At 47.6% G+C, this 24,131-nt stretch overlaps 1 protein-coding gene across 8 annotated transcripts in view; it reads right to left on the reverse strand.

Annotated features, from left to right (window-relative positions):
• The window catches only part of DNAH9 (dynein axonemal heavy chain 9), a 399,480-nt gene that overhangs the window by 278,797 nt on the left and 96,552 nt on the right, over positions 1-24,131 (reverse strand). For 6 of the 8 annotated variants that reach the window (XM_073310874.1, XM_073310875.1, XM_073310872.1 and 3 more), the window contains 6 exons: positions 19,456-19,560; positions 13,098-13,255; positions 10,675-10,813; positions 9,081-9,368; positions 7,843-8,053; positions 4,253-4,380 (listed from right to left, as the gene is read on the reverse strand). In XM_073310874.1, coding sequence (XP_073166975.1) covers positions 4,253-4,380; positions 7,843-8,053; positions 9,081-9,368; positions 10,675-10,813; positions 13,098-13,255; positions 19,456-19,560 — 1,029 coding nt within the window. Of the gene's footprint in view, positions 1-4,252; positions 4,381-7,842; positions 8,054-9,080; positions 9,369-9,876; positions 9,968-10,674; positions 10,814-13,097; positions 13,256-19,455; positions 19,561-24,131 lie in introns of those variants that run through there. The other 2 variants (XM_073310873.1, XM_073310880.1) reach the window with 2 other exon arrangements.

The following is a 24,131-nucleotide window of genomic DNA, read 5'->3' on the forward strand; positions in this document are numbered from 1 at the left end:
GGTCCCAGGCTAAAGAGATTTCTAGCCTGTGTATAAAAACCTGGGAAACCCAAGCTGCAAAAACAAGAATCTGACAGCCTGTTTATCACTCAGGGTAAGGATTATGTTCAACTCAATTTGCAGTTTTGTTTATTTACTAGGTAATCTGCTTTGATCTGTTTGCTATCACTTATAATCACTTAAAATCTATCCTTTTGTAGTTAATAAACTTATTTTATGCTTTAATCCAAACCAGTGTGTGTTTGACTAAGGTGTCTGGCTAAGTTCCCTGTAAGCTGCATGGCCATGGAGCAGTCTATCAAGGGCCATGCAGGCGGGGAGAGGCACCCCTCCCTGGCCCAGCCCAGCCCCGCCAGAGCTGCCAGGGAGAGGAGCCCCGCCCCTGGCCTGGCCAGGCCTGGCCTGGCCCAGGCCCACTGGAGCTGCAGGGTAGAGGAGCCTCTCCCCCAGATTGGCCCGGCCCAGCCCAGCCCAGCCCCACCGGAACAGCCACAGCCCAGGACTGGCACCCCTCCCCCGGCCCAGCCCAGCCCACCCCACCCCAGCCCAGCCAGAGCTGCCACAGCCAGGGAGAGGCACCTCTCACCCGGCCCCCAGCTGCTGCAGTGAAAGAGGGCTGGGGGGAGTCCTCTCTCCCCGCTGCAGCACTGGGGCAACCTGCACCCTAAACTCCTCATCGCCAGCCCCACCTGAGCCCACACACCAGCCCTCTGCCCCAGCCCCACCCCAGAGCCTTCACCCATAGCCAGAGCCCTCATCCCCCAGCACCCCAACCCTCTGCCCCATCCCTGAGCCCCCATCCACACTCCAAACCTCTTGATCCCACCCCTGCCACACATCACCTCCATATTGGTGCACATAACAAAATTAATTCCTTACATGGCCATAAAAATTAGAGGGAACACTGGTGTCTGGGGAAAATCTCAGCTTGGTTAACACAAGAGTGCATGGTCCTCTTCACATTGTGGGAGAAGCAGACCAGGTAAACCCATATATTGGCCAGATCTGACCAGGCCAGGACAGTACTGCTCTGGGATCTTAGGCTGGTAGCTAGAGAGCCTGCATGTGACTGCAGCTGGGTGTGTCCCACCTGTGTGAATGCTGATGAAAGTGCAAGCTTGGAGGGCTTTGCAACTTGTCACAGCAGCACAATGAGTGGGATCCCAGGCTGGTGGGTCAGAGGGCTCAGTGGTACCCACGTTCCAGGTAGCAGCCCCTGGGGAACCCATCACAGTGGAGTCCCCCATGATGTCACTTTACCCCTTTTATATCTTCTTCCCACTTGCTGGAAAGCTCTTTTGCTGTGACCTGGGTCAAACAGTTCCCATTGAGTAGTGCTATCTCTGAGAGGTTTCTATTATACACAGTTCCTGGGGTAATCCTTGTGCTTGCGTGCATTTCCTCAATAAGTCATTAACAATGTTTGGCCTTTTTACTGTTGTACCTGAAAGGCTGCTTGTGGGTGTTTTCAACCTCTCATGTTTCAGTAACACATACACAGCCAGACTTCACATACAATGATAGCACATACAATCCAACGAGCTATTAATGTATAGCAGATCAAGACTTTTAGAATGATACTTCACAAGGCATTCTTTGTACAAAACATATTGCAATTACATGCTAGTGGTGAATATTGGGATGCCAAGGTGTCACAACAACAGAAACATGGTGGAATGGTTGTCATGCCTGGAGTACAGGGATTGAAGAGTATGTGCTGTTCAGGAAAGACAGAAATAAAGGTAAAGGTGGTGGAGTAGCACTGTATATTAATAGTGAGATAGACTGTAAAGAAATTAGTGTGGTAGTGGGTAGGGGCGGCGAGTTACATGGGCTCATGGGTGCTCAGGCTCCAGTAATATTCAGGGCTGGGGGCGCTGCTCCACCAACCTTTGGAGCTGGGTCTCTCCCCTTGGCGTCCACCTCCCCCCCCCCGGCTCCCAGAGCGTCCCTGCCTGAGTGAAAGTGGCACTGCTCTCCCTCGCCTGCCCCCGCTGCCGGCGCCGGCTGCTGTCTAAGGCTACAGCACAGCACAAGAGCAGCGCCAGCAGCCGGCTGAGGCAGCTGGCTGCTGCTGCTGCACCTCAGGAGGGGGAGGCAGAGGGGGAGGAGGCACACACATGCTTGGCAGCCCTCCCCTCCCCTTCCCTGGCACAAGACATCTGGAGTGGACCTCACTCACCTGAGCAGCTGCTGGGGCTTCGGTGAGTGTTTGACCCTGTGATCCCCCTCCCCCGCAGTCACCGCTCCTGCCCCACACTGGGCAAGGGGCAGCTCCATCCCCCACCCTCAGTGAGGCTATGGCGAGGGGCAGAAGGGGAGGAAGGAAGCCACATGTGACAGCAGTCCCCTCCCCACAGCACCCACCACCCCCTCCCAGAGCCCACACCCCCTCTCCAGCCCCCAAACTCCCTCCCAGAGTCTGCATCCAATCTCTGTCCCAGAGCCTGCACCCCTCACCCCTTCCTGCACCCCCAGCCCCTGCCCCAGCCCAGAGCCTGCACCCAGCACCCAAACTCCATCCCAGAGCCTGCTCTCCCACCCCTTCCCACACACCCTCTCCTGCCCCCAAACTCTCTCCCAGAGCCTGCACCCCAGCCCTCCGCACTCCCTCCCAAAGCCTGCATCCCTCCACCCATCCTGCACCCCCACCCCATGCCCCAGCCCAGAGCCTACACCCAAACTCTAACCCAGAGCCTGTACTCCCACCCCTTTCCCACACACCCCCTCCTGCACCCAAACTCCCTCCCAAAGCCTGCACCCAAACTCCCTCCTACACCCCCACCCCTTGCCCCAGCCCAGAGCCTACAACCAAACTCCGTTCCAGAGCCTGCACCCCCTCCCTCAGCAGCCCCTCCCAACCCCAAACTCCCTCCCAGAGCCTGCACCCCCACGCCCAGCGCAGAGCCTGCACCCCTCCACCCATCCTGCACCCCCACCCCATGCCCCAGCCCGGAGCCTGCACCCAGCACCCAGACTCCATCCCAGAGCCCAAGCTCTCAACCATCCTACACCCTAATCCCCTGCCCCAACCCAAGGCCTGCCCCCAGACCTCCTCCCACCACCCAAACTCCCTCAGAGAGCCTTAGGGAGGTGGGGGGCGGAGTTGAGTGGGGGGGCGGGCTCTGAGCATTCTGGGCACCACCAAAATTTCTACAAACCTGCCGCCCCTGGTAGTGGGTGAAATGGAATCTGTTTAGGTCAAAATCACTTTGGGGAAGAAAGGTAATAGAGGCTCCACTGGAATAGTGCTTGTGGTATGCTACAAACCCCCTGAATCTAATTTGAATATGGGTAGAGACCTCTTTAATATTTTAATGAAATAAATACTACTGGGAATTATACAATTACAGGAGACTTCAATTTCCCAGATACAGATTGGAAGACAAGTGCTACTAATAATGGTCAGGGCCAGACATTCCTGGATGTGATGGCTGAAAGATTTCTTCATCAAACAGTCACCAAACCAACAAGTGGAAATGCCATTTTAAATTTAGTACTAGTAAGTAGGGAGGACCTCACAGAAGAGCTGGTTGTAGAGGACAACCTTGGTTCGAGTGATCATGAGCTAATCCAGTTTAAATGAAATGGGAGGATAAACAAAAATAGATCTGCAACTAACGTCCTTGTTTTCAAAAGTTCAAACTTTATAAAATGAAGGGAAGTAGTTAGGGAAGTGGACTGAAGAACTCAGGGATCTGAATGTGGAGGAGGCTTACAATTACTTTAAGTAAAGGTTACAGAAACTATCTGAAGCCTACATACTGAGCAAGAGGGGAAAATGCACAGGGGAAGGGTTGCAAACCAAGCTGGATGAAGCATCTCGAGCAGGTGATTAAGAGAAAGCCTACAAGGAATGAAAGGTAGGCTGGATCAGCAAGGAAAGCTACCTCTTGTATGTTAGAAAGTCTAGGTACAAAGTGAGAACTGCCAAAAGCCAAGCAGAGCTGGACTTTGCAAAGGAAATTAAAACCAAGAGTAAAAGGTTCTAAAGCCCTTCTGGCCTTAAAGTCTATGAGTCTGTGAGATTTCAATGTACTGACTGCAGCAGAACAACGTTACTTGCACCACTCCAGTTCAATAACATGTTCCTGAAAATTAATGCCTTGTGCTGTTTTCCAGATGTAACATTTTCTTTGCGTGATGTTGTTTATTTTTATTTGAAGAAACACAGTAACAACTCTTTCATACTATGAGCTATTGTCTCAACCTATGTATTTCTCTTATGTGTTGATCAAAGAATATCAATTACCTTATTATCATCCATGACAGTATTGAGAGATTCAATCCACATTGGATCGATATCACCATCCAGCACCATCCACTTGGGACCATCATGTGTGACGTTGGCCAGCTCTCTCATGATTGATGAAAACAGTCCTAGAAAGATGACACACACTCCTTCATGATCACAGAACCTGGAACTTGCCCAATCAGTTTTCTACAACGTCCTTCTTAAATGCCAAATTAAAATCTCAGTGCATTTTATGATTCAAGTCATAAAAAAACCATGTTACAGGATATCAGACTAATCTGCTTTGGGGGGAAAATGAACGTTATCAATTAATATCAATGAAAAAGATGGCAGGCCGGTGTGCAACTCGTTACTGTTGGGGAGTGTTGAGGGCAAGTAAACAGTGACTAGTGGGTACTCTACACTAACAGGGAAAGGAGGAAATATATTAAACAATATAAAGGTTTGGAAAACTGTTTTGAGTATAACTTGGAATTTCTTAAAAACTGCTTCATCAGCTGGAAGTACTGCCAGGGAACTCAAGGTGCATTTAGCACTGGGTCATGGCTTTGAATTAGAGAGATGGGGGGTGAGAACAAGAACAGAATGAGTGAATGACAGAACCACATGCTAGTGAAATCAAGGAGACTGAGGAAATAAAATGTCTCAGGGGAAGCAAATAATTAATGATAAGAACAAGAATGCTGGGAATATAGCAGCAATGCTGTAGAACAGAACAAAATGCCTCAAAACTATCATTTGTCAGTGCACAAATACTTTCACATTAAAATACCAAGAGAGACTTTGGGCTGCATGAAAAGTATCAAGCAAGAAGAAAAAATGTCTCTCTTTTGGCAAATCCTCAAAACCATGGCTTTTGCCCAGGCTGAGCATTTTCTTGCGCAATCCAGAGTAGAGGAACTGGAGGCAGGCAAAAACCAAAAAGGAGGAAGAAAAGGAGTTTCTCAGCTGGAACTGGAGTTCTTAGAGAAGACTGTCAGTACAGAGCCCTCTGCTCTTGGGACACACCTACAGATTGCACCAAAGCCAGAAACCACCGGAAAGCTGTGGCCCTTGATTACGTCCCAAGCCATGAAGAGTTACAGAGGAGAGCTGTAATGTCTAAAGGAGGTGTGGCTGCCATGCACACTCAGTTTATTCCACTTCCTCACAATCCAACATGGACTCCAAAAACATGGAGATGGGAGTTGGGAATGTCAATCTGCTCTGGCACTCTACTCCAACACAGAGGTGGGTTTCAGGTAAGACAACTTAAACAACGGCTGCTGGGTGGCTCATTGGAAAAAGGCATCCGATTTTGAGGTCAGGTCAAGAGAATAACGCTTCATAAAGGTATGAGCTGAACTCCCGCTACGCACAAATTCTACCACAGGGACATTATGGATGCATGCTCCAGAAACTGCCTCAGACTGAGTTGTATTTGTTCTGATATCATTGGGGACGGAGACGCATAGCATCTCACAGTGCAGATCTCAATCCATTATGACAGTGGTTGAGAAGAAACCACCCCTCCACTAACCTTGTCTCTATATGCCATAAACTGGGGAGAAAGGGAAATCAACAGACAAGTTTGGTTGTACTAAGTCCTTTTAGAGTCCTATTAAGGGACCTTTTAGTAGGCAATGTGTGAAACCTGCCCTCCCCTAGGAACTAATGTAGTTTAGGGAAGAAAACAGGCAAACAGTCTGATTCAGAAGAAAATCAGTGACTGAGTGGGGGTCAATTTAGCATGAGAATGCAGACTTTTGTTAGGCTGTGTAAGGAGAGTGAGCTGCGGAAGCTCTCTGACTCACCTCACTGATGTTAGGGCTACAAGAAACACAGTTGTCGGGACAGCTGATGAAAAAAACATTGCAGTGGGGAGTTCCTAAGCCTGGGTAGAATGAGGACAAGCTCCCGCAAAAGCACTGGCTCACGAAACATCAGCCAGTCCCTTTACAATGTCCCTAAAAGCAGAGGCCCCCTTGGAGTGGAATGTGATTTGCAGCTCTGCCTGGTGTGGGCTCACTCCAGGCACTGTTTGACCAAAGCTAGCCCTTGCCTTCACTCAGGTCAGACTCCATAGCCTCATCTGTGACCTGCACTTTGTTTCTGTCACTTGTGATTTAAGGTCTGTAGTTACAATCAGATGAAACTGGCACTGTAGGGGGTCAAAGGCAGAATACATTCTAGGGACGAATGGGCAGTTTATCTCTTGGAAGGAGGACAGTTGGGTATGATTTATTGGCAGCCTCTTCCTTCGCCTTCCTCTGCTTAAAGGACCAGGGCATAGGCGGTCTGGCCTAGTGGTCACAAATGGGCTGAGGTCTGCCCACCAGGGAAGACGTGTCTCTCTTACTGTTAGCCAGTCAGCAGCGCTGGTGGGTTAAAAAGAGAGCATGTGGCAAGCAGAAGTAATTTCTGAGGCCAGAGAAACCTTTCTGTAGCGGGGTGGATACCCGCTCGGGCCCAGAGGGATTTAAGATAGCCCTGGGAGAGGGCTGGGGCAGGGAAAGAGATGGGCTGATTGGCAGAGCAGCCACAGCTGGGGGCCATGCCCCAAACAGACCCATCGGGCCTTATAAAAATCAGGGAAGCCCCGGAGCAAGAGAGCACTCTCTCGCTAGCTCTGAGAGGGAGGGACCTGGCTGCAGAGACCTGAATAGAGGACCTAGTTTGGAGCAGGGCTGGGGAAAGGCCAAGGGAGCTGGGGAGCTCTGGCCTAGGAAAGCCCCAGGCTGCAGGCCTGGGAAGGCCTATTAGGTACGGGGGTTGCAGGGGCAGCCATGGATAGGCAGAGGCAGTAGGTCCAAACCCAACTTTGCCTGTGATGAGTGGCTCATACTGCAGTCTGGCGCGGGGGCTAGCTGGTGACTGGCAGGAGCCTACGACTGAGGAGAGGTAGGGATAGTGGTTGGGGGGCTCTTCTGGGAGTGGGAGACCCAGAACTGTGGGGTAACGCCAGGGGGCAGCACATAGTGAAAGGGGCACTGGGGTCCTGGGAGGGACACGGGAGCCAGCAGCAAGGCAAGACACCGGCCTGAAGAGGGCACTCTGGAGGCTGGAACGCTAATTCCCTGAGATGACCAGCAGGAGGTGCCGCCGGTGAGTCTGCGTCCTGTTACACTTTCCATAAGTGCTGCTGTGGCTATGCTATTAATGGTGAGAACATGGTGAAATGTGTGCACGGAGCGGATGAGATGGAGTGGAACATGGTGCCCAGCTCATTCTCACCATAGTTACAGCATTCCTGGTTTGAAAGTACTCAGCGCTTTCTAGTTTAGTCCATCATTAGCAGCAGCCTGTCCAGGTTAGGAACTTTGAGTCTCTTGTATATGAGCAGGACAGCTGATTCTTAGGGTAGCTAGGTTAAAACAAGATTTATTCGAGAGCAATTTTCATCTGAAAGTCCGACTGGCTAAAGAATCCCATGTGCTCCATCAGCAGTAAAGCATTAATACACTGTAGATATTAGATGTGTGTTTGTGCTTTGAGATCTATTGAAGACCACCACATAAGAGCAATGAACTATTAATATTATTGTTGTTGTTTACAAAGTTTACAGAAATACCCTTTCTGGTCAGTGGTTTATGTGAAAACACACCTACCATCTTTCCATTCTCTCGTTGCTGGGTTGATGATGCCAAAAAGTTCATCATTGGTGACTGCTTTGGGGTTGAGGTCTGTCCAGACAGGTCGTCGTTTCATTATCTGGTAAGTCTTATTCAGAGATTTCAGTACCTGAGATTTGCCTGTGCCAGCATTACCCACTACAAAGACAGAGTGCCGCACAGCCAGCAACTCTTCCAGCTGCACCACCTGCAAGAGACATCAACTAGAAAGCCCACCAAATTTCAGACCAAATTAACAACCACAAGTCCTGCTTTATTGAGCAGCCACATGGGACTATTAAGCCAGTTGCTCTCATAACAGTGTCTCCTTGCAAAGCGGAACAGAATCATTGCATTATTGTTAAGGATACAATTTAGTCACAGAGGTCACAGAAATCACAGATTCCATGCTTTTACTGGACCTCTGTGACTTCTTTGGCTTCAGCTGTCAGGAGCTGCAGCTGGGGCCAGAGCTGGGACTGTGTGGCCCCATCCTAAGACTTAGGCCAGGGCTGGAGCCCGGGCTGTGCCCCCACCCAGTGGTGATGGGGCTTGGATTATCAGTCCCCCCACCCGCCGCAGCAGGGCTCAGGCTGTCAGTCCCCTGCACCCATGGGGTTTCAGCTGTCATTCCTTCCCCCACCCCCAGTCATTTTTAGTAAGTCACAGGCAGGTCGAGGGCTCCTGTGAATTTTTATTTATTGCCCACGACCGGTCCGTGACTTTTACTAACAATACCAGTGGCAAAGTCTGAACATTAATTACTGTTACACCAGCACCGAGCTAGCAGTGCCCAAAGTGCGGTTTGTGGAATTCTACAATATGGCTCAATTTAAAATGAGGTGTGGCCAGTCAAGACCTGTCCACGACTTGAACTATAAATACCCCTGACTAACTCTTAGGTGCTCTGGGGGGCTCCAGGACACCACTGCTGCTCTGGGGCAGGTGTCGGGGGGCCTCTGTTGCTCTGGTGGGGCCTCTGGATTGCTGCTGGTGCTGGAGGAAGGCTCCAGGGCACTGCTGGTGCTGCTGTGGGGGGAGGGGCTGGGAGCCACTGGTGCTGCTCAGGGCAGCCCTGAGGTCAGCTGCACTGGCCACTGCAGAAGTCCCGGAAAGTCATAGAAACCGTGACTTCCCTGACTTCTGTGACAGACTCACAGCCTTACTTATTAGTTAAGAGAATACTGAAGGTTAAGTAAAGGTCTGAAGTTGGGATGAAAGAATCTCTCGCTTACTTTGAGTACAAAGTTGTCTTCAGCCTGCAGTTTGAGGTTTAACACAGCCTGTTTCACAAATGATTCAAAACTCAGGTCTCGTTTTCTGGGGACATCCAAAGCAGGAAAAAGATCCCCGATCAGCCCCATAAACACTGGCATATCATCTGTCACAATCTTAGGAATGTTGAAGTCACGAAGAGAGCGCATAAGAACCTGGTCTTCGGGACGATCAGGGTCCCCTCTCTTAAGGGAGCCAGCAACAACCAGCACTGACTTAATTGCACGCAGGCCCCAGTCATAGTGATCCTAAACAGGGCAGAGTGAAAGGAGTCATTTACACTTAGCTGGCTTGCCAGAATACAAAACAAGGAAGCAGACAGTTCCAAATGGCCATGTAACCCAACAGCAGAAATTCATCTGAATCTTCTTCCCTCTGCACAGTCCTTGCTACAGAATGCAGTAGCAGTCTGGCTGCTAGGACTTCCAACCCCATCTTCCTTAGGTGGGATTCAGCTGATATAGAATTCAGTAAGTACAGCAGCACTGGGAGGAGCTGAGGAGATCAGACCCTACCCCTCTGCCCCTCCAGTGCCCCCCTGGACCCCAGCTCCAGGGACACTAGGCCCCATGCAACTTCATCCTTCCCCCAGTCATGCGGGCCCAGAGAAGGAAGGAACACTAGGGTGGAGCCAACCCATGGGCAGAGACTCGGCCAGCAGGAGCCAACACAGAAGCAGTAACAGCAGCAGGCATCTTGGGACACTGATGATGTCATCAGGCTGCTGACAAGAGTTTTAACTCGGAACACTCATACCTCTCTGCTGATTGGCTGCTGGGTCACTTCCTTTATCCCCCTCTCAAAGTCTCTCCATCCTCACTCCAGCTGACCTCCAGCCTTCTGTCCCTTCACCCTCCTCTCCTGAGACTGACCAATTCATTTCATATACATTCCAAGGACGCAATCATATGGCCATGAAGTCCTGTTGCTACAAACCTGCGCTGGATTTTAACTACCTGCCAAAAGATGAAAGGCTCCTTCTTCCATTACTAAACCTGAGACACTCAAAATGATTATGATTCAGCATGTTTATTATGGTAGGAGAAGCTGCTGGCTGTGGGGCAACCAAGAACGGGGCCCATTGTGCTAGCACTGTACAAACACAGTAGCAGACAGACCCACATTTCCCCCCCCCACCCCGTTCACACAACGTGCCAATTACAGTACCCCATGCACGTCTTCCCTTAATCAGCAGTGCCTGCATGCAGGGAATCTTGTGGATGTGCACTTACACGTGTCAGTCAAGTTGGTCAGAGCTTAGAGTAGAAAGAGAAGGAGGACTTGGGGCACTTTAGAGACTAACAAATTTATTTGAGCATAAGCTTTCGTGAGCTACAGCTCACTTCATCGGATGTATTCAGTGGAAAATACAGTGGGGAGATTTATATACACAGAGAACATGAAACAATGGGTGTTGCCATACACACTGTTATGAGAGTGATCAGGTAAGGTGAGCTATTACCAGCAGGAGAGCGGGGGGTAGAGCTTAGTGTTACTGGTCATTAGGAGACTGACATATTTAATTGTGCTTTTTAGCTCATGAAACAGACTCACCTGTTTGGACAGGAGCTCTTTGCATAATTGGTAAAGAGTAATGAATTTCCTGGCTAACAACCGTGCCTCAATGAACCCCTCAGCCACCAACATGATTTCACAGATCAGTTCAAAGTCTGGCACAACCATTGCACATGGCCTAAAAGCAAGGATGGGAAAAATAATTACAGAGCTACATTTCTGCTTCAACCAAGGAACAAACACAACTTTGCTGGCAAGAGTTTCAGCACTGTGACTGAGAGGGATAGCTGAGGCCGGGGTTGGTTTCGATTCTGAGGAGGCATGTAAAACAAAAAGCCCACAAAGCTACAATTGTAGAATCAGAGAGATGTAGGGTTGGAAGGGACTTTGAAAGGTCATCTAGTCCATGCCCCAGGATTAAGTACACCTAGACCATCCCCAACAGAGGTTTGTCCAACCTGCTCTTAAAAACCTCCCATGATGAGGATTCACCAATAATGTCTCCTACACCAGTTACAAACAACTTCATATCGCGGCTACAAAATCAATCTTCGAGACAAGCAGCAGCTCTGTGTACTCACCCTATCTCAGGCACTAACTGATACAGACTGATGTCAATGCAGACAACGTGTAATGTGAGGGGAAGGGAGAGAAACACTGACTTCACCTTGGAAGTCTAAGCGCCACCCAGACTAAGGCAACTACTTACACTAATGCAAAGGCTGGGACGGATCACTCCCAACACATTGTCAGTGTCCAAGCTCAGAGACAAAGGAGGACAAGCTGGCTACGGTCTCTTCACATGCTGACAGGATGGGAGGGCGGGGGAGAGAGAGCCTGAGGCACAGAGAGAGTCAAAGACAGAGGGGCTCATGCTGCTGGCACATGGGTCTCTCTGGCACTCCTACTCATTGCAGGACATGGCTGGAAGCCACTAATTGATATAGTCACCCTCATTCAGAACCCCAGCCCTCTTTGAGCCCAGAGGTGTAACTCCTGGTATTCCCCCTCCCATCCTACAATACTCTGGTGGCAGCTCTGTTTGTCAAATAGCTTGGCATATTTGCAAGAAAACATAAGGGCCTACAAAGCAGGCAATAGTGTTCTACAGAGGGGATGGCCCTAGGGAGCAGGGTGATGCTGCTGACAGCAGATGTGACTGTCAGATAGTGAGGGTGTTTTGCCAATACAATGAAAGGTGCTTACCGAGCTCTGGCTACACAGGTATGTCTTCTACACCTATGGTTGACCTGAGTCAGCTAACTGGGGCTCATAAACTTGTGGCATAGATGTTTGGACTCTAACCCGACCCCAAATGGCTACCCTGCAGTCAAACAGCCCCTTAGCCTGATCCCTGCAAGCCTGATCCCTGCAAGCCCAAGTCAGCTGACATGGGCCAAACGCGGGTGTTTAATTGCAGTGCAGACATACCCTAAGGGACAGATTTCAAAGGTATTTAGAAACCTGAAGATGCAGATAGGTACCTACCTGCATCTTTAAGTGCTTAAATATCCTTAAACATCTGGCCCTAAGTCTCCTCCGCGTCTAGAAGAGGTACGGCATGGGCCATGGTGAGGCAAGCCTCCCAGGACTTACTGCTCTCCAGGGTGAAAGGGGTCATCACAAGGGTTGAGAGGGCAGCTCTGTCAGCACGGTCTGTGCCATACTAGGCCCCTCCGCTGAGACTGACATTGAGCTAATCAGAGTTGGGCAAGATCTTCTGGACAAACAGTAAGTTCACCAAAAAAAAAAAAGCATTTTGTGGGCATGAATGGGGGCTGAATTTGGGAAACAGTTTTGGCTGAAAAGCAAATAAAAAATAAAATTGGAAATGTCAAACCGTTCAATTTGACATTTACACTGTGAACCATTTCGACATTTTGTTTTCAATCGGTATTTTGTTTAGAAAATGTCACTTTGAATAAACAATAGAAACATTTTGTTTGACCTAACAAAATGTTTTCAGTTTTTTGTTTCAGAAAAAAAAAAGTATTTGCTTAGAAAAACTGTTTTTTCCCCTCATCTTTTCAGGCCACCCACCAATGATCAATTCTTTGCTCAGCTCTAGGGCCAATGAATATGAACTGACGGTAGGGTTTGTAATGTGTCACACTAGGAACTGGACTGGCCAATCCATTTTGCAGAGGCTGCTGAATAACCATGAGGTGGCAACAACCTTTGGCCACCACCAGCTTGGGCCAGATTTGACCTTGTGATGAAAGGATTCCATCACCATGCCCCTGAGCCAGCCAGCTGCCAAAAGCTGCTTTTAACAGCTCAGAGACTTGTGCCTCTCTCTCTTCCCTGTACGATCATAAACCAAGACTTTTTGTCCAAGATCTGAGCTATCTATTAATAAAAGTGAATGGAAAGGCAGCTGTGTTCTGAGTCCCCTGACGACACTGACAAAAGTGAAGGAACTAGTTTATTAAATGGGGCACAAAAGCTGATCTGAACCTTACCTGAAAAGAGCTTTCAAGTTCTCGGGCAGTTCAGTTCGTCCAGCATAGCCAGGGTTCATTGTAATGAAAATGCCAACAGAAGGAATCAAATTGATGTCTTCTCCAAGGAAATTGAAACGTTGCTTTTTGTCCCTTATGGCATCCTGTATACTTTTCACCTGAGAACCGGAGTCACTGTTTTAGTTTGAGCATTCAGCTATAAAGAACAGACCACAGTATAGTATCTGTGCTAACTTATTTCTGCTGGGTCCCCTTGAGAAGTCTGTGGTTTATAGCTGTTCTTTTACTAACAACTTTGTACAGTTTGCTGGGCAGGGAACCTATATGACACTGGAATGCAAACTACAATAGGGACAAAAATCCCCAGTTATCATAGATTCATAGATTCCAAAGCCAGAAGGGACTACTGTGATCATCCAGTCTGACCCCCTGCATAACACAGGCCAGAGAACTGACCCAAAGAAATTTCTAGAGCAGATCTTTTAGAAAAACATCCAATCTTGATTTTAAAATTGTCAGTGACGGAGCATCCACCATGGCCTTTGGTAAGTTGATACAATGGCTAATTACTCTCACTGTTAAAAATGTACGGTATGTATTCTTTCCCATCTGAATTTGTCTAGCTTCAACTTTCAGTCATTGGCTTGTTCTGTACTGAAGAACCCATTATTAAGTATTTGTTCCCCATGTAGGTACTTACAGACTGTGATCAAGTCACCCCTTAATCTTCTCTTTGTTAAGCTAAATAGACTGAGTTCTTTGAGTCTGTCACTGTAAGGCAGGTTCTCCAATCCTTTAATCATTCTTCTGACCCTTCTCTGAATCCTCTGCAATTTATTAACATCCTTCTTGAACTGTGGGCACCAGAACTGGACACAGGATTCCAGCAGTGATTAATAAATCAATCAATGTATAATGTACAAATGTACCTATTCTATAGACTAGACCAAAGGCTCCCGAACTGGGGTTCACAGAGCCCTGGTGCAATCCCAAATATCAGGGGAGGGGACCTGTGAGACAATCAATATATTAAAAACATGCTCTGTGCTGTGGTAAAGTTTGAGAACCCCTGCCCTAGGCAGATGTAGTCCAAAAATACTTTCCAATAGGACAAGCTGCACTGACATTAAACATACACCTTCACTTCATTTTCTTGTGCTCCAATGCAAATAAATGAAACACAGAAGCAGTGTTACATATTCTCGCTGGGAGTTTCATAAAGGTATAACCATTTCATGTAAAAACTGGTGCTACTGTATGATACTGTAATGTTATTTATTTATTTACTACTTCCAATTTTTAGAATACAATTTCAGGAGCCCATCTAGTGCTCTGGGCGCCTGTCCCATAAATGAGAAATCACCACACAAACAAAAGCACTGCCCTTAAGTCTCTCTCTCAGCCCACACTAAACCTCAACAGCCTGACCCCAGAGCGGGAAAATTTGGGCTTTGCAGCATGCCTGGAAGGCTCACCACTCCAGTCTCTGGCACACCAAGGCATGGGAGAGCATTCCAAACCCATGGCCCCTCCCAGAGAATACCCTGACAGACACTCCTTCTCATTCATAGTCAGGGAGCTCCCAGCTTGGGCACCGCTGCTGATCTCCACCGTGGTGGTATGTCACAGAGAGGTGATTTCTCATAACAAATGCACATTACAGAATATGGGTCCAATGTGCTGTACAGTATCCAGGGCCTTGCCTACAGAGGCCTCCTTTGCTCTCCACCTTTATGCTCCATAGCAGGAAGACTGCTACCCGGTAAAGATAAGGATAAGAATGGCCATATTGAATCGGACCAGTGGTCCATCTAGCCCAGTACCCTGTCTTCCAGCAGTGGCCAGTGCCAGATGCTTCTGAAGGAATGAACAGAACAGGGCAATTTATCGAGTGATCCATCCCCTGTCACGCAGTCCCAGCTTCTGGCAGGTGGAAGTTCAGGGACACCCAGAGCATGGGGATGCATCCCTGATCATCTTGGCTAAGAGCCATTGATAGATCTATCCTCCAAGAAAGTATCTAATTCTTTTTGAACCCAGTTATACTTTTAGGATGATACAACTCTATCTAAGATTCCACTATTTTAGGATAGCGTCTGAAATTTCACAGCCAGCCTTGCTCTCCTAGTAGGCAGGACCATTTGAAGGCTGCTAAAACCACAGGAGAGAGACAAATCATCTGATGGTTGAATCCAACTGACACACAGCAGGAATCTAAGTAATCTGCAGACAACCCAAAAGCTCCACAAATTTCTTCTCAGAGCTAAAGGAGATAATCTGATGGCACTTCTAACCCACTAATCTAGGAACCATCATCTTTCAGGACAGCTATGGAACTCTCCCAAAGTAGCCATTTGTCCCAGTCACACAGGTGGAAACACTCTTGACTTAAACTTTGCTTATGACACTGTTTATCAACCTCCAACCGTTACAAATGAAAGCAGAGAACTGATAAAATAACTTACAAGTGGTTCATAAAAACCTGAGCCATCACTATAGAGGAAGGAGGACTCTCCCACAGCCGCAACCATAGAACCCCGTCAGAACCACTGCAGAGATTACAGCATCTCACCAGCTCAACTTAGCCCACCCAGAGTGCTGTTACCTGACCTCAGCCCTCAACCCAAGGATGGTCTGAAGAATTATCATCACACTTCACACCAGGATGAAATACCCACCCATCCTCCTTGTCTAACACTGGGCCAGACACAGCGACAGAGGCTGGAAAGGCCTGAGGGTTGTCCATGGCACCATCTGTAATTCGCAATTCCCAAGGCAGTGTCACCAGCCTGAGAAGTACTACAAACCCTCCCTGCCCCACATCTGCTATCTGATGCCCCCCAGCCAGTACTGCTCACAGGTGCCTGGGGTGCAACCAGAATTTTCCTAAGAAGGGGGCCCAGGTTACCTGCCAGGTGGCATGGGCACAGAAGAGATGGAGGAGGAAGCATGAGGAGATGGCAGCCCAGTGGTTCTGGGAAGCAGGAAGCCAGGTGAGAGAGATCAGCTGGGATCTCTCTCCTCCACTCCTCTCCCATCAGAGAGACTAGGACCAACTGGGACCTCCCCTCCTACCGGGCAGTGTCTATGGCCAAGTGGGAGAACCTGGGGCCTCCTCATTGCACTCCTGCAAGATGCTGTAGGGAAGTTTTATTATTCCCAAGCAAACTGGCATCGAACTAGCTGAGCACTTGAGTAAGATCACTTAGGTAATATTTCATGAGACACTGTATCAAATACTATATAACAAATATAGCTATGTGCCACCTACTCTGTTCCTTCTATTAACTTCCTGTTTCTCTTGTTTGCTCATTTTATTGATCACATCTCTATACTTCTCATTTATCAAGTTCACAGCAGATTTGAATCTTTTAATGCTAACTAATGTTTTACTTAACATTATTTTCAGTGAGGGAAAGGATCTCCCCATTTTTTCAGTAGTGGAATCAGAACAGCACTGAGCTGTCTTAAATTGTGACCAATTGCCTTTCTTCTGTAAGAAACCATATACTGACATTAGCAGTATGAATAAGACAACCCATGACATATTGCCACGGCTGCTCCTAATGGCAGCTAGCAAACATGGTGACAGAACAGCATTAGTGCCGCTCATTCAGTTGCAGCATTCTAACTCCTGGAGAAAGAACCATTCAAAGTTGAGTCATCTCTGGGTTCCTTCGGTCAAGCTTCCCTTTTTATTTATATATCCTCAAGGACCCCCTTTAGTGTGGACTTTAAACTGTAATGTGACAGAACACAAGTTAAGAAAGAATGATTCATAAACTCATCTAAGCAGTCAGGTGCTTCTTTGGGGATGTCAGGTGATCTAATGCTTATGACATGTCAATATTAGCTAGACTGTCCCAATATTATGGACTTTGTTTTATATACACTATACCCCCACCCCCTGAAAAAAGTGTCCCGGTTTTTCACACTTACTTACAAAATGTAATGTGATGTAAGAGAAATCCAGCCAGTTAGCATGACCTTGTCCATTTAGCCCAGGGCTTCTCAGCTCGGGGGTCAGGAACAAGCGTCAGGGGGTTGTGACAGCATTGCCCTTCCCATAGAGCCAAATCATGGCTAGACCCCAGCTACACTGGAGGAGGGTCTCGGGGGTTCTTGGTGTGGAAAAGCAGACCCCAGTATGAAGAGGCTGAGTTCCAGTGACATAAAGAAATGGGCACTTATAGCTTGGCCAGTTTGACCTCACCAAATTTTCTGGGTGCAGCCTGCAGGTTTCACACCCTCCGTGTTTTGATCTGAGTTTGGAATCATATGCTCTCAACACTCAAAGCATAACTCAGCTGAATCTGCCAGGTTTCAGTGAGTCCCTTGGGGAACCAGCAAGGAAATTCACTGGTTAGGGGCACACCTTTCAGTGACCCCCCTTTTCCTGCCTGTAGTGCCAAAGGTGAATGTGAAAAGAATGTTTAGCAAAGATTTGTATGGACCTGGGCTAGTTTTGCTGCTGGGCAAACAATGCTCGTTTCATCCAAAACTAGCACAGCTCTAACCTCCTTACTGGTTACTATTTCCTGATGTCACCTTTATCTTATTATGACATTGACACATGTAATGCAAGCCTTAGTATGCAACCTCTGGAATGAAAATTCAAACTCTCAGGCTAGGGATCATGAGAAAAGGACCAGAAACATGTTGGAAGGAAAAAGAAAAGGAGTACTTGTGGCACCTTAGAGACTAACCAATTTATTTGAGCATAAGCTTTCGTGAGCTACAGCTCACTTCATCGGATGCACACTGTGGAAACTGCAGAAGACATTATATATACAGAGACCATGAAACAATCCCTCCTCCCACCCCACTCTCCTGCTGGTAATAGCTTATCTAAAGTGATCACTCTCCTTAAAATGTGTATGGTAATCAAGTTGGGCCATTTCCAGCACAAATCCTCAGTTTGTGGGGGGGGGAGGGGGCGGAGGGTAAGAAAACCTGGATTTGTGCTGGAAATGGCCCAACTTGATTACCATACACATTTTAAGGAGAGTGATCACTTTAGATAAGCTATTACCAGCAGGAGAGTGGGGTGGGAGGAGGGATTGTTTCATGGTCTCTGTATATATAATGTCTTCTGCAGTTTCCACAGTGTGCATCCGATGAAGTGAGCTGTAGCTCACGAAAGCTTATGCTCAAATAAATTGGTTAGTCTCTAAGGTGCCACAAGTACTCCTTTTCTTTTTGCAAATACAGACTAATACGGCTGTTACTCTGAAACCTGTCATGTTGGAAGGAAGAAAAGCAAGAGGCAAAGCGGGGAAGAAGATTTAATAGCTCTTTCCCATCTCTGCTTTCCATGGTTCTGTGCTATCAATGTATCCTCAATATATACATGCATAAAGGCTGTAGCTCTCCCTGGGAGATCCAGCAGAATGACTCCCACTGACTTCAGTGGGCTTTGAATCAGCCCGAGAATCCCACTTCCCCACATAAAAACCTATTTCCATCTCGTCTCCATATGGAAAGAGAGACAGATTTACTGGCCACGATAAGCATGTAGGTTACAGTAAAGTCAGTTCTCAGCACTAAAATTAAGCTTTGTAATTGTTGCACAAGGGGTTAATAATACAAATTCTCATCATCCTAGTAGAATAATTTTGCATGTGAAAAGTTGCCATAAGAATTTCCCTCAAAATGATCAAGCATTGCTCTGCTTGGTTCCACTTTTCTGTCCGATGGAGAAAAATAAGGTGCCTACAATGGTGGGTGCATGAAGGGTCTGGGCTATTCTAGCTATGAGGTACCAGTTTCAGCCACAGCATCATGCAAAAGCAAGTATCTGGGGTAACCCAGATGTGCAAATTGGGAAAAAAATCTATCATTTGGAAGAACTGGCTGAGCAAGGGCATCATATGGCTCTCTACACTGGTCAAGGATGAGGGCTGTGTCTCTTTTCTAATTCTAAAGCAAAGATATGACCTGCCACCCTCAGCAGAGTGCAAATACTTTGTGGGAAGGGGAGTTATCACAGCCCGTGAAAGAACCCCAATGGCAGAGCATGTTACAGCATGTTAATAATGCTTCGGTGGCTCTCAGGCTACACCTGATATAGCAAAAGTCTCTATTCAAAATGTACAGGACACACAGGAGTTGTGCAAGAAGGGGCCTGGCCATCTGATGTTTGTTGGTGCAGTATAAAGAAAAACAAACCCTGATGCATATGCTATGGGACTGTACAACGATCAGGCAACTGTGGAAAGTGGTAGACACGAGTGAACTTAATTTCAGCACTCAAGCTTCAGCTGAAAATTACACCTGGGTTTAACTCCACCACAAAGACTTTGGTGCTTGATGGCTGCAATAATCACCAAGTTCATTACTGAGAGTATTCTTCACTTACCTGTACAGCCACCACTGAAAGGACCTCCACTGAGATTCTATTAAACTCATCAAAACAACCCCAGGCACCCGTCTGGGAAAGGCCTTTGTAAATATTTCCACAAGACTGCAACAAAAGAAGTTCAAGAGCAAAATTGCCAATGGCATTAGTTTCAGAGAAAAATGGATAATTTATTTTCCACCCTATTTATTTATAACAATCTCCGGTATACTGTGGGTGTTCAGAAAAGTGCACCAAAACAGCAGGCACAATAAATTATAATCTTTATAGCTCTCCATAGTGTGCTACATGATTTGTTAATTGCACATTTTCAATATACAAGCACTAGAATCCCTTTTAAAGGTCACTGGTATTGAATTACTGATGCCCTGCTTCCTGGGAGGCCCACAAACTGAATAAAAGATGATTCAAGGATGTCAGAGTCATTCTACTGCACCAGATGAACAGGAATAAAAATACATTTGGACAGCTTAGCTGATTGAAGGTGCAGGAGGTTTCACAGGACCCTCTCAAGGCCAATGACCAGATCCCCACACTAGAGAGAGTAGTCAGTGTTCACAGACAGCACTGAGATGGGACAGGCGCTGAGGTGTCCATAGAACTTCAGGCCTTAGCTGAAGGAAACCAGAACAGAACAAGAGAAGCAATCTCAGCAAAGAAGGGAGCAAATGTTTTTCCTGGAGAGGAGGAAGGATGACTCAGTGACTGGGGTGCTAAGCTGGGACCTAGGCGATGCGGGTTCAATTCTCTGCCTGACCACAGACTTTGACCTTGGGCAATTAACTTAGTGCCAGATTTCCACGGGTAGTTTGGTGCAGATAGGTGCCAAGCTGGATTTTCAAAAATACCTGATCAGGTGCCTAACTCGCTTAGGTTGCTCTGTACATCCCACTAGGCACCTAAATACCTTTGGAAATCTGGCCCTTAGCCTTTTTGGGTACTGTCTACCCTGCACACTAAGACGTGAGACCTGGGTCCAGCAATTGTAAGGCCAGGTTTACATTGTAATATGGATGCTGAAGTGCAGTCTTGGACACACTGAATCCACAAGCTGGGATCCCACAAACCCAGGTTTACAATGCAATGTAGACAGACCCTGTCTGACTCAGTTCCCATCAGTTCAATGGGAATAACCACCCTGCCTCACAGGGGTGTGAAGAAAAATGGAAATGGTGCCATATCAGCACCCATAGATCTAGTGTTATGGACCAACTGCTACCTAGCTATGAACTCAGAGAATGAAATACATCTGGTAAGGAGAATGCATCAGAGGGATCGGTTTTATGTAGGTTTCTTAAGGAAAGTAATGCTGTTCAGGTGGACACCTAATACTGGCCATCTTAAGATGGAGGGCTATGCTGATATAAGGCCAGGGAGGTGACTGAACATATTGGCTCAGGTGGCAGACACTATTTACTGAGTAGGAGGAAAGCTTAGATTGGAAGTGATACCAGCTGGTGGATGTCATTTTCAGACATGTGTTCTCTGAACTGATGGACCATTATGCAGGAGCTGACAAGGGCATCATATAGCATGCTCCAAAAAGTACACTGGTTTAGCCTGTGTCCTCAATGCAAAGTGGGCATGTTATCAGACCAAGGTAAGCATGTCTTCAGCTTTAGCCTACACTCCAGCCAGGCCAGAGAACTTTGTTGTAAAGCGGCAGCAGCAGCATGCTTGGGTTAGGGGTCTTGTGTGTGGAAGGGAACAACACTAGAAGAAACACAGGAAAAGCCCAAATTAATGCTGCAGTGAAGACAAATCCTAAGAGTCAGATCCTGCTCTGATTTACATCATATACAGTGATTACAGTAACAATGGGGCTACAAAGGGTGGAAGCAAGTGCTGAGTTTGGCCCAAAGAGGATATATTAGCTAGTAGTTGAGGTCTGGCAACACTCACCAAAACCAGCTGCATTGCTCTGAAAATAACTGTTCCTTTGGGTGGGACAAATCTAAACCTAGGGTCAGGGACATGCACCATGCCCAAAATGGTTAGAGTGAAATCTAGTTGGGTTTCAGACAAGATCTCTCCCTTACAGTCCAGTTTATCCTCCTCTTTGATCCTACAGTGAAATCATAATGCTGAATTTACGACATCACAGGCATTTCCAAGCAGGAGGGGAAGCTGGACTGCAATGGAGGAAGATTTACAGACAGAAAGAGGTTATGGACCTTCCAGTTACTTGAGTTCTTCACAGTATTTTGTCCCTATGGGTGCTTCACCATAGGATGTGTGCACTTCCATGCACTCTCAACTGGTATCTGGAAAGTAGTGTCCACAGGCTTGCACCTGTGCAGAACCGTGCCTCATGCTCTGAATGAGGGCAGATAGGGAGGCACGAGCCTGCTACCACTCAGTTCCTTCTCAACAGTGATGCCTAACTCCACAGCAGAAGGGAAGGAGGGCGGGCAGGAGACAAAACACCTTGAAAAACTTGAGTTACTGTAATGTAAGTAACCTCCTTCTTCTTCAAGTATCTGTCCCTATGGATGCTCCACCATGGAGACTCCAAAGCAGCCACTCATTGGGTGCTGAGAGATAAGTCCAGGACAGTTTGAAGGATGGCATCACCAAAGGTAGCTTCATCTCTGGAAGCAGGTAAGATGGTGTCATGTTTGGCAAAGGCATGGACAGAAGATGAAGTAGCAGTCCTGCAGAATTCTGCTACGGGAGCATCTTTCAGTGGAGCCATAGATGTGGACAGAGCTCCAGCAGAGCACGCTGTTACTCTGTGAAGGAGCTGTGCCACAGCATCATCCCAACTGGTCATGAGGCAACCTGAAACCTATTTAGACAGTCTGTGTGTGGAAATCAGTTGGTCTTTCATCCTATCTGCAACTGATACAAATACGCAAGGAGAAGGCCCAAATGGTTTTATCCTGTTCAGATATAAAAATGGTTTTATCCTGTTCAGATAATCCTGTTCAGATTGAAAGCATGGGCCCTCCTAACATCCAGTGCATGAAGGCTTGATTCTTCTCTGGAGACGTGAGGCTTTAGGTAGAAAACTGGTAGGTGAATCTCCTGGTTGATGTTATGTTCTGAGGAGACCTTTGGGAGGAAGTAAAGATGGGGAACCAGAATAACCTTCTCTTTGTAAAAGACAGTGTACGGTGGGTCCGCCATGGATGCTCCCAGCTCCCCCATTCACCTTGCTGAGGTGATGGCAATTAGATAAATGTCGAGGAAGAGTTGGAGGGCAGAGCAGGTCACCATTGGTTCAAATGTGGGGGAGGGGTTTCTTAGGGTGTTCAAACCCAAGTTGAGGCCTCACTGGAGGGGGGTTGACAAATGGGAGGAGCAAGTTGTATAGGCCCTGAAGAACTCTGGATGCTGCCAGACGGGCAAAGATTGAGAAGCCCTGGATGGGCAAATGGAGGCTGTGGTGGTGGCCAGATGTACTCAATACAGCTCACTGAGAGACCCTGTGTCTTTAGTGCTAACAGATAGTCCAGAATCATGGAGAATGGAACTTCTGAGGCTTGAGAAGATGGGAGGAAGCACCAGGGTTGGAAGCACTTCCACTTTTGCAGGTTCGTCTTGCAAGTACTGGGCTTTCTACTGGACAGGAGGACTGATTGAACTCTATCCAAGCAGGGCAATTCCATGCCTGAGAGCCACTGAGGAGCCATGCTCTCAGGCTTAGGGAGGAGAGGCTAGGATGAGTAAGGAACCCCAAATTCTGTGGCAATAGGTCCTTAGTGTTAGGAAGTTTGAGGGGTGTTGCCTCCAAAAGGCAGATGAGGTGTGAGTAGCACACCTGTCTTGGCCAAGCAGGTGCTACGGGAATAGCTCTTGCTCCGTCTTGGCATAGCTTGAGAAGGGTCCAAGGCAGTTTGCAGAGAGGCTTTCACAACCACATGTCCTTCAGTGATAATAGACCGGAATTGACCTTTCTGATCTCATGGAAAGCGATCAATAATGTGTGTAAATTTAGAGTATGTGTTGAAATCATATTGTGCTATGAAGGCATGGTAGTTGGCAATGCCAAACTGGAGAGCGGGTGATGTGTAACTCTTCCTTCCCAGCAAGTCCTACCACTTGGATTCCTTATCCGATGGAGAGAGCCTAGAGCGAGCTTGATGGTTCCTCTCACTGGTGGCATCCAGTGCAAGGGAACTGGGGCTAGGATGGGAGAAGTAGTACTCCATTCCCTTTGGAGGGATGTAGTATTTCTGCTCTGCCCACTTACAGGTCAGTGGGATTTTGGCAGGTGTTTGCCATAGGGGATGTGCAGTTGGGCAATCTTTCCCTGGGGACTGATGTTCAGGATGTCCACCAAGGAATGTTTACATTCTTGCACTTCCTCCAGCGGGCTTTGAAGTGAGTCCATTAGTCTTTTCATGAGGTCCTGGAAGGTCTTAATATCATCAGCGTAGGAGTGAGGTGGTGGCATTATCACGTCGTCTGAAGAGATCTTTACAGAAATCTCCTCAGCCTGAAACTCTCATTCCTCCTGTACGTCGGCTGGTACTGGAGAAGTATACGGTTCCAAGGTGTGCAGTACCTTAGGACAGTCTGTGAATGCTGGGGGTGCCAGTGCTTTCTCTTAGGCTCCCCATGGAATTAGTCACCATAGTGGCCCCTCAGGTCCCAATAATCCCGCCGGGCAGGGAGATAAAGGAAGGAATTGCAGTGATAATCATAATCTCTGGGCCTACAATGTCTGGTAG

Source organism: Lepidochelys kempii, chromosome 14 (assembly GCF_965140265.1).
Source record: "Lepidochelys kempii isolate rLepKem1 chromosome 14, rLepKem1.hap2, whole genome shotgun sequence".
NCBI classification, from domain to species: domain Eukaryota; kingdom Metazoa; phylum Chordata; order Testudines; family Cheloniidae; genus Lepidochelys; species Lepidochelys kempii.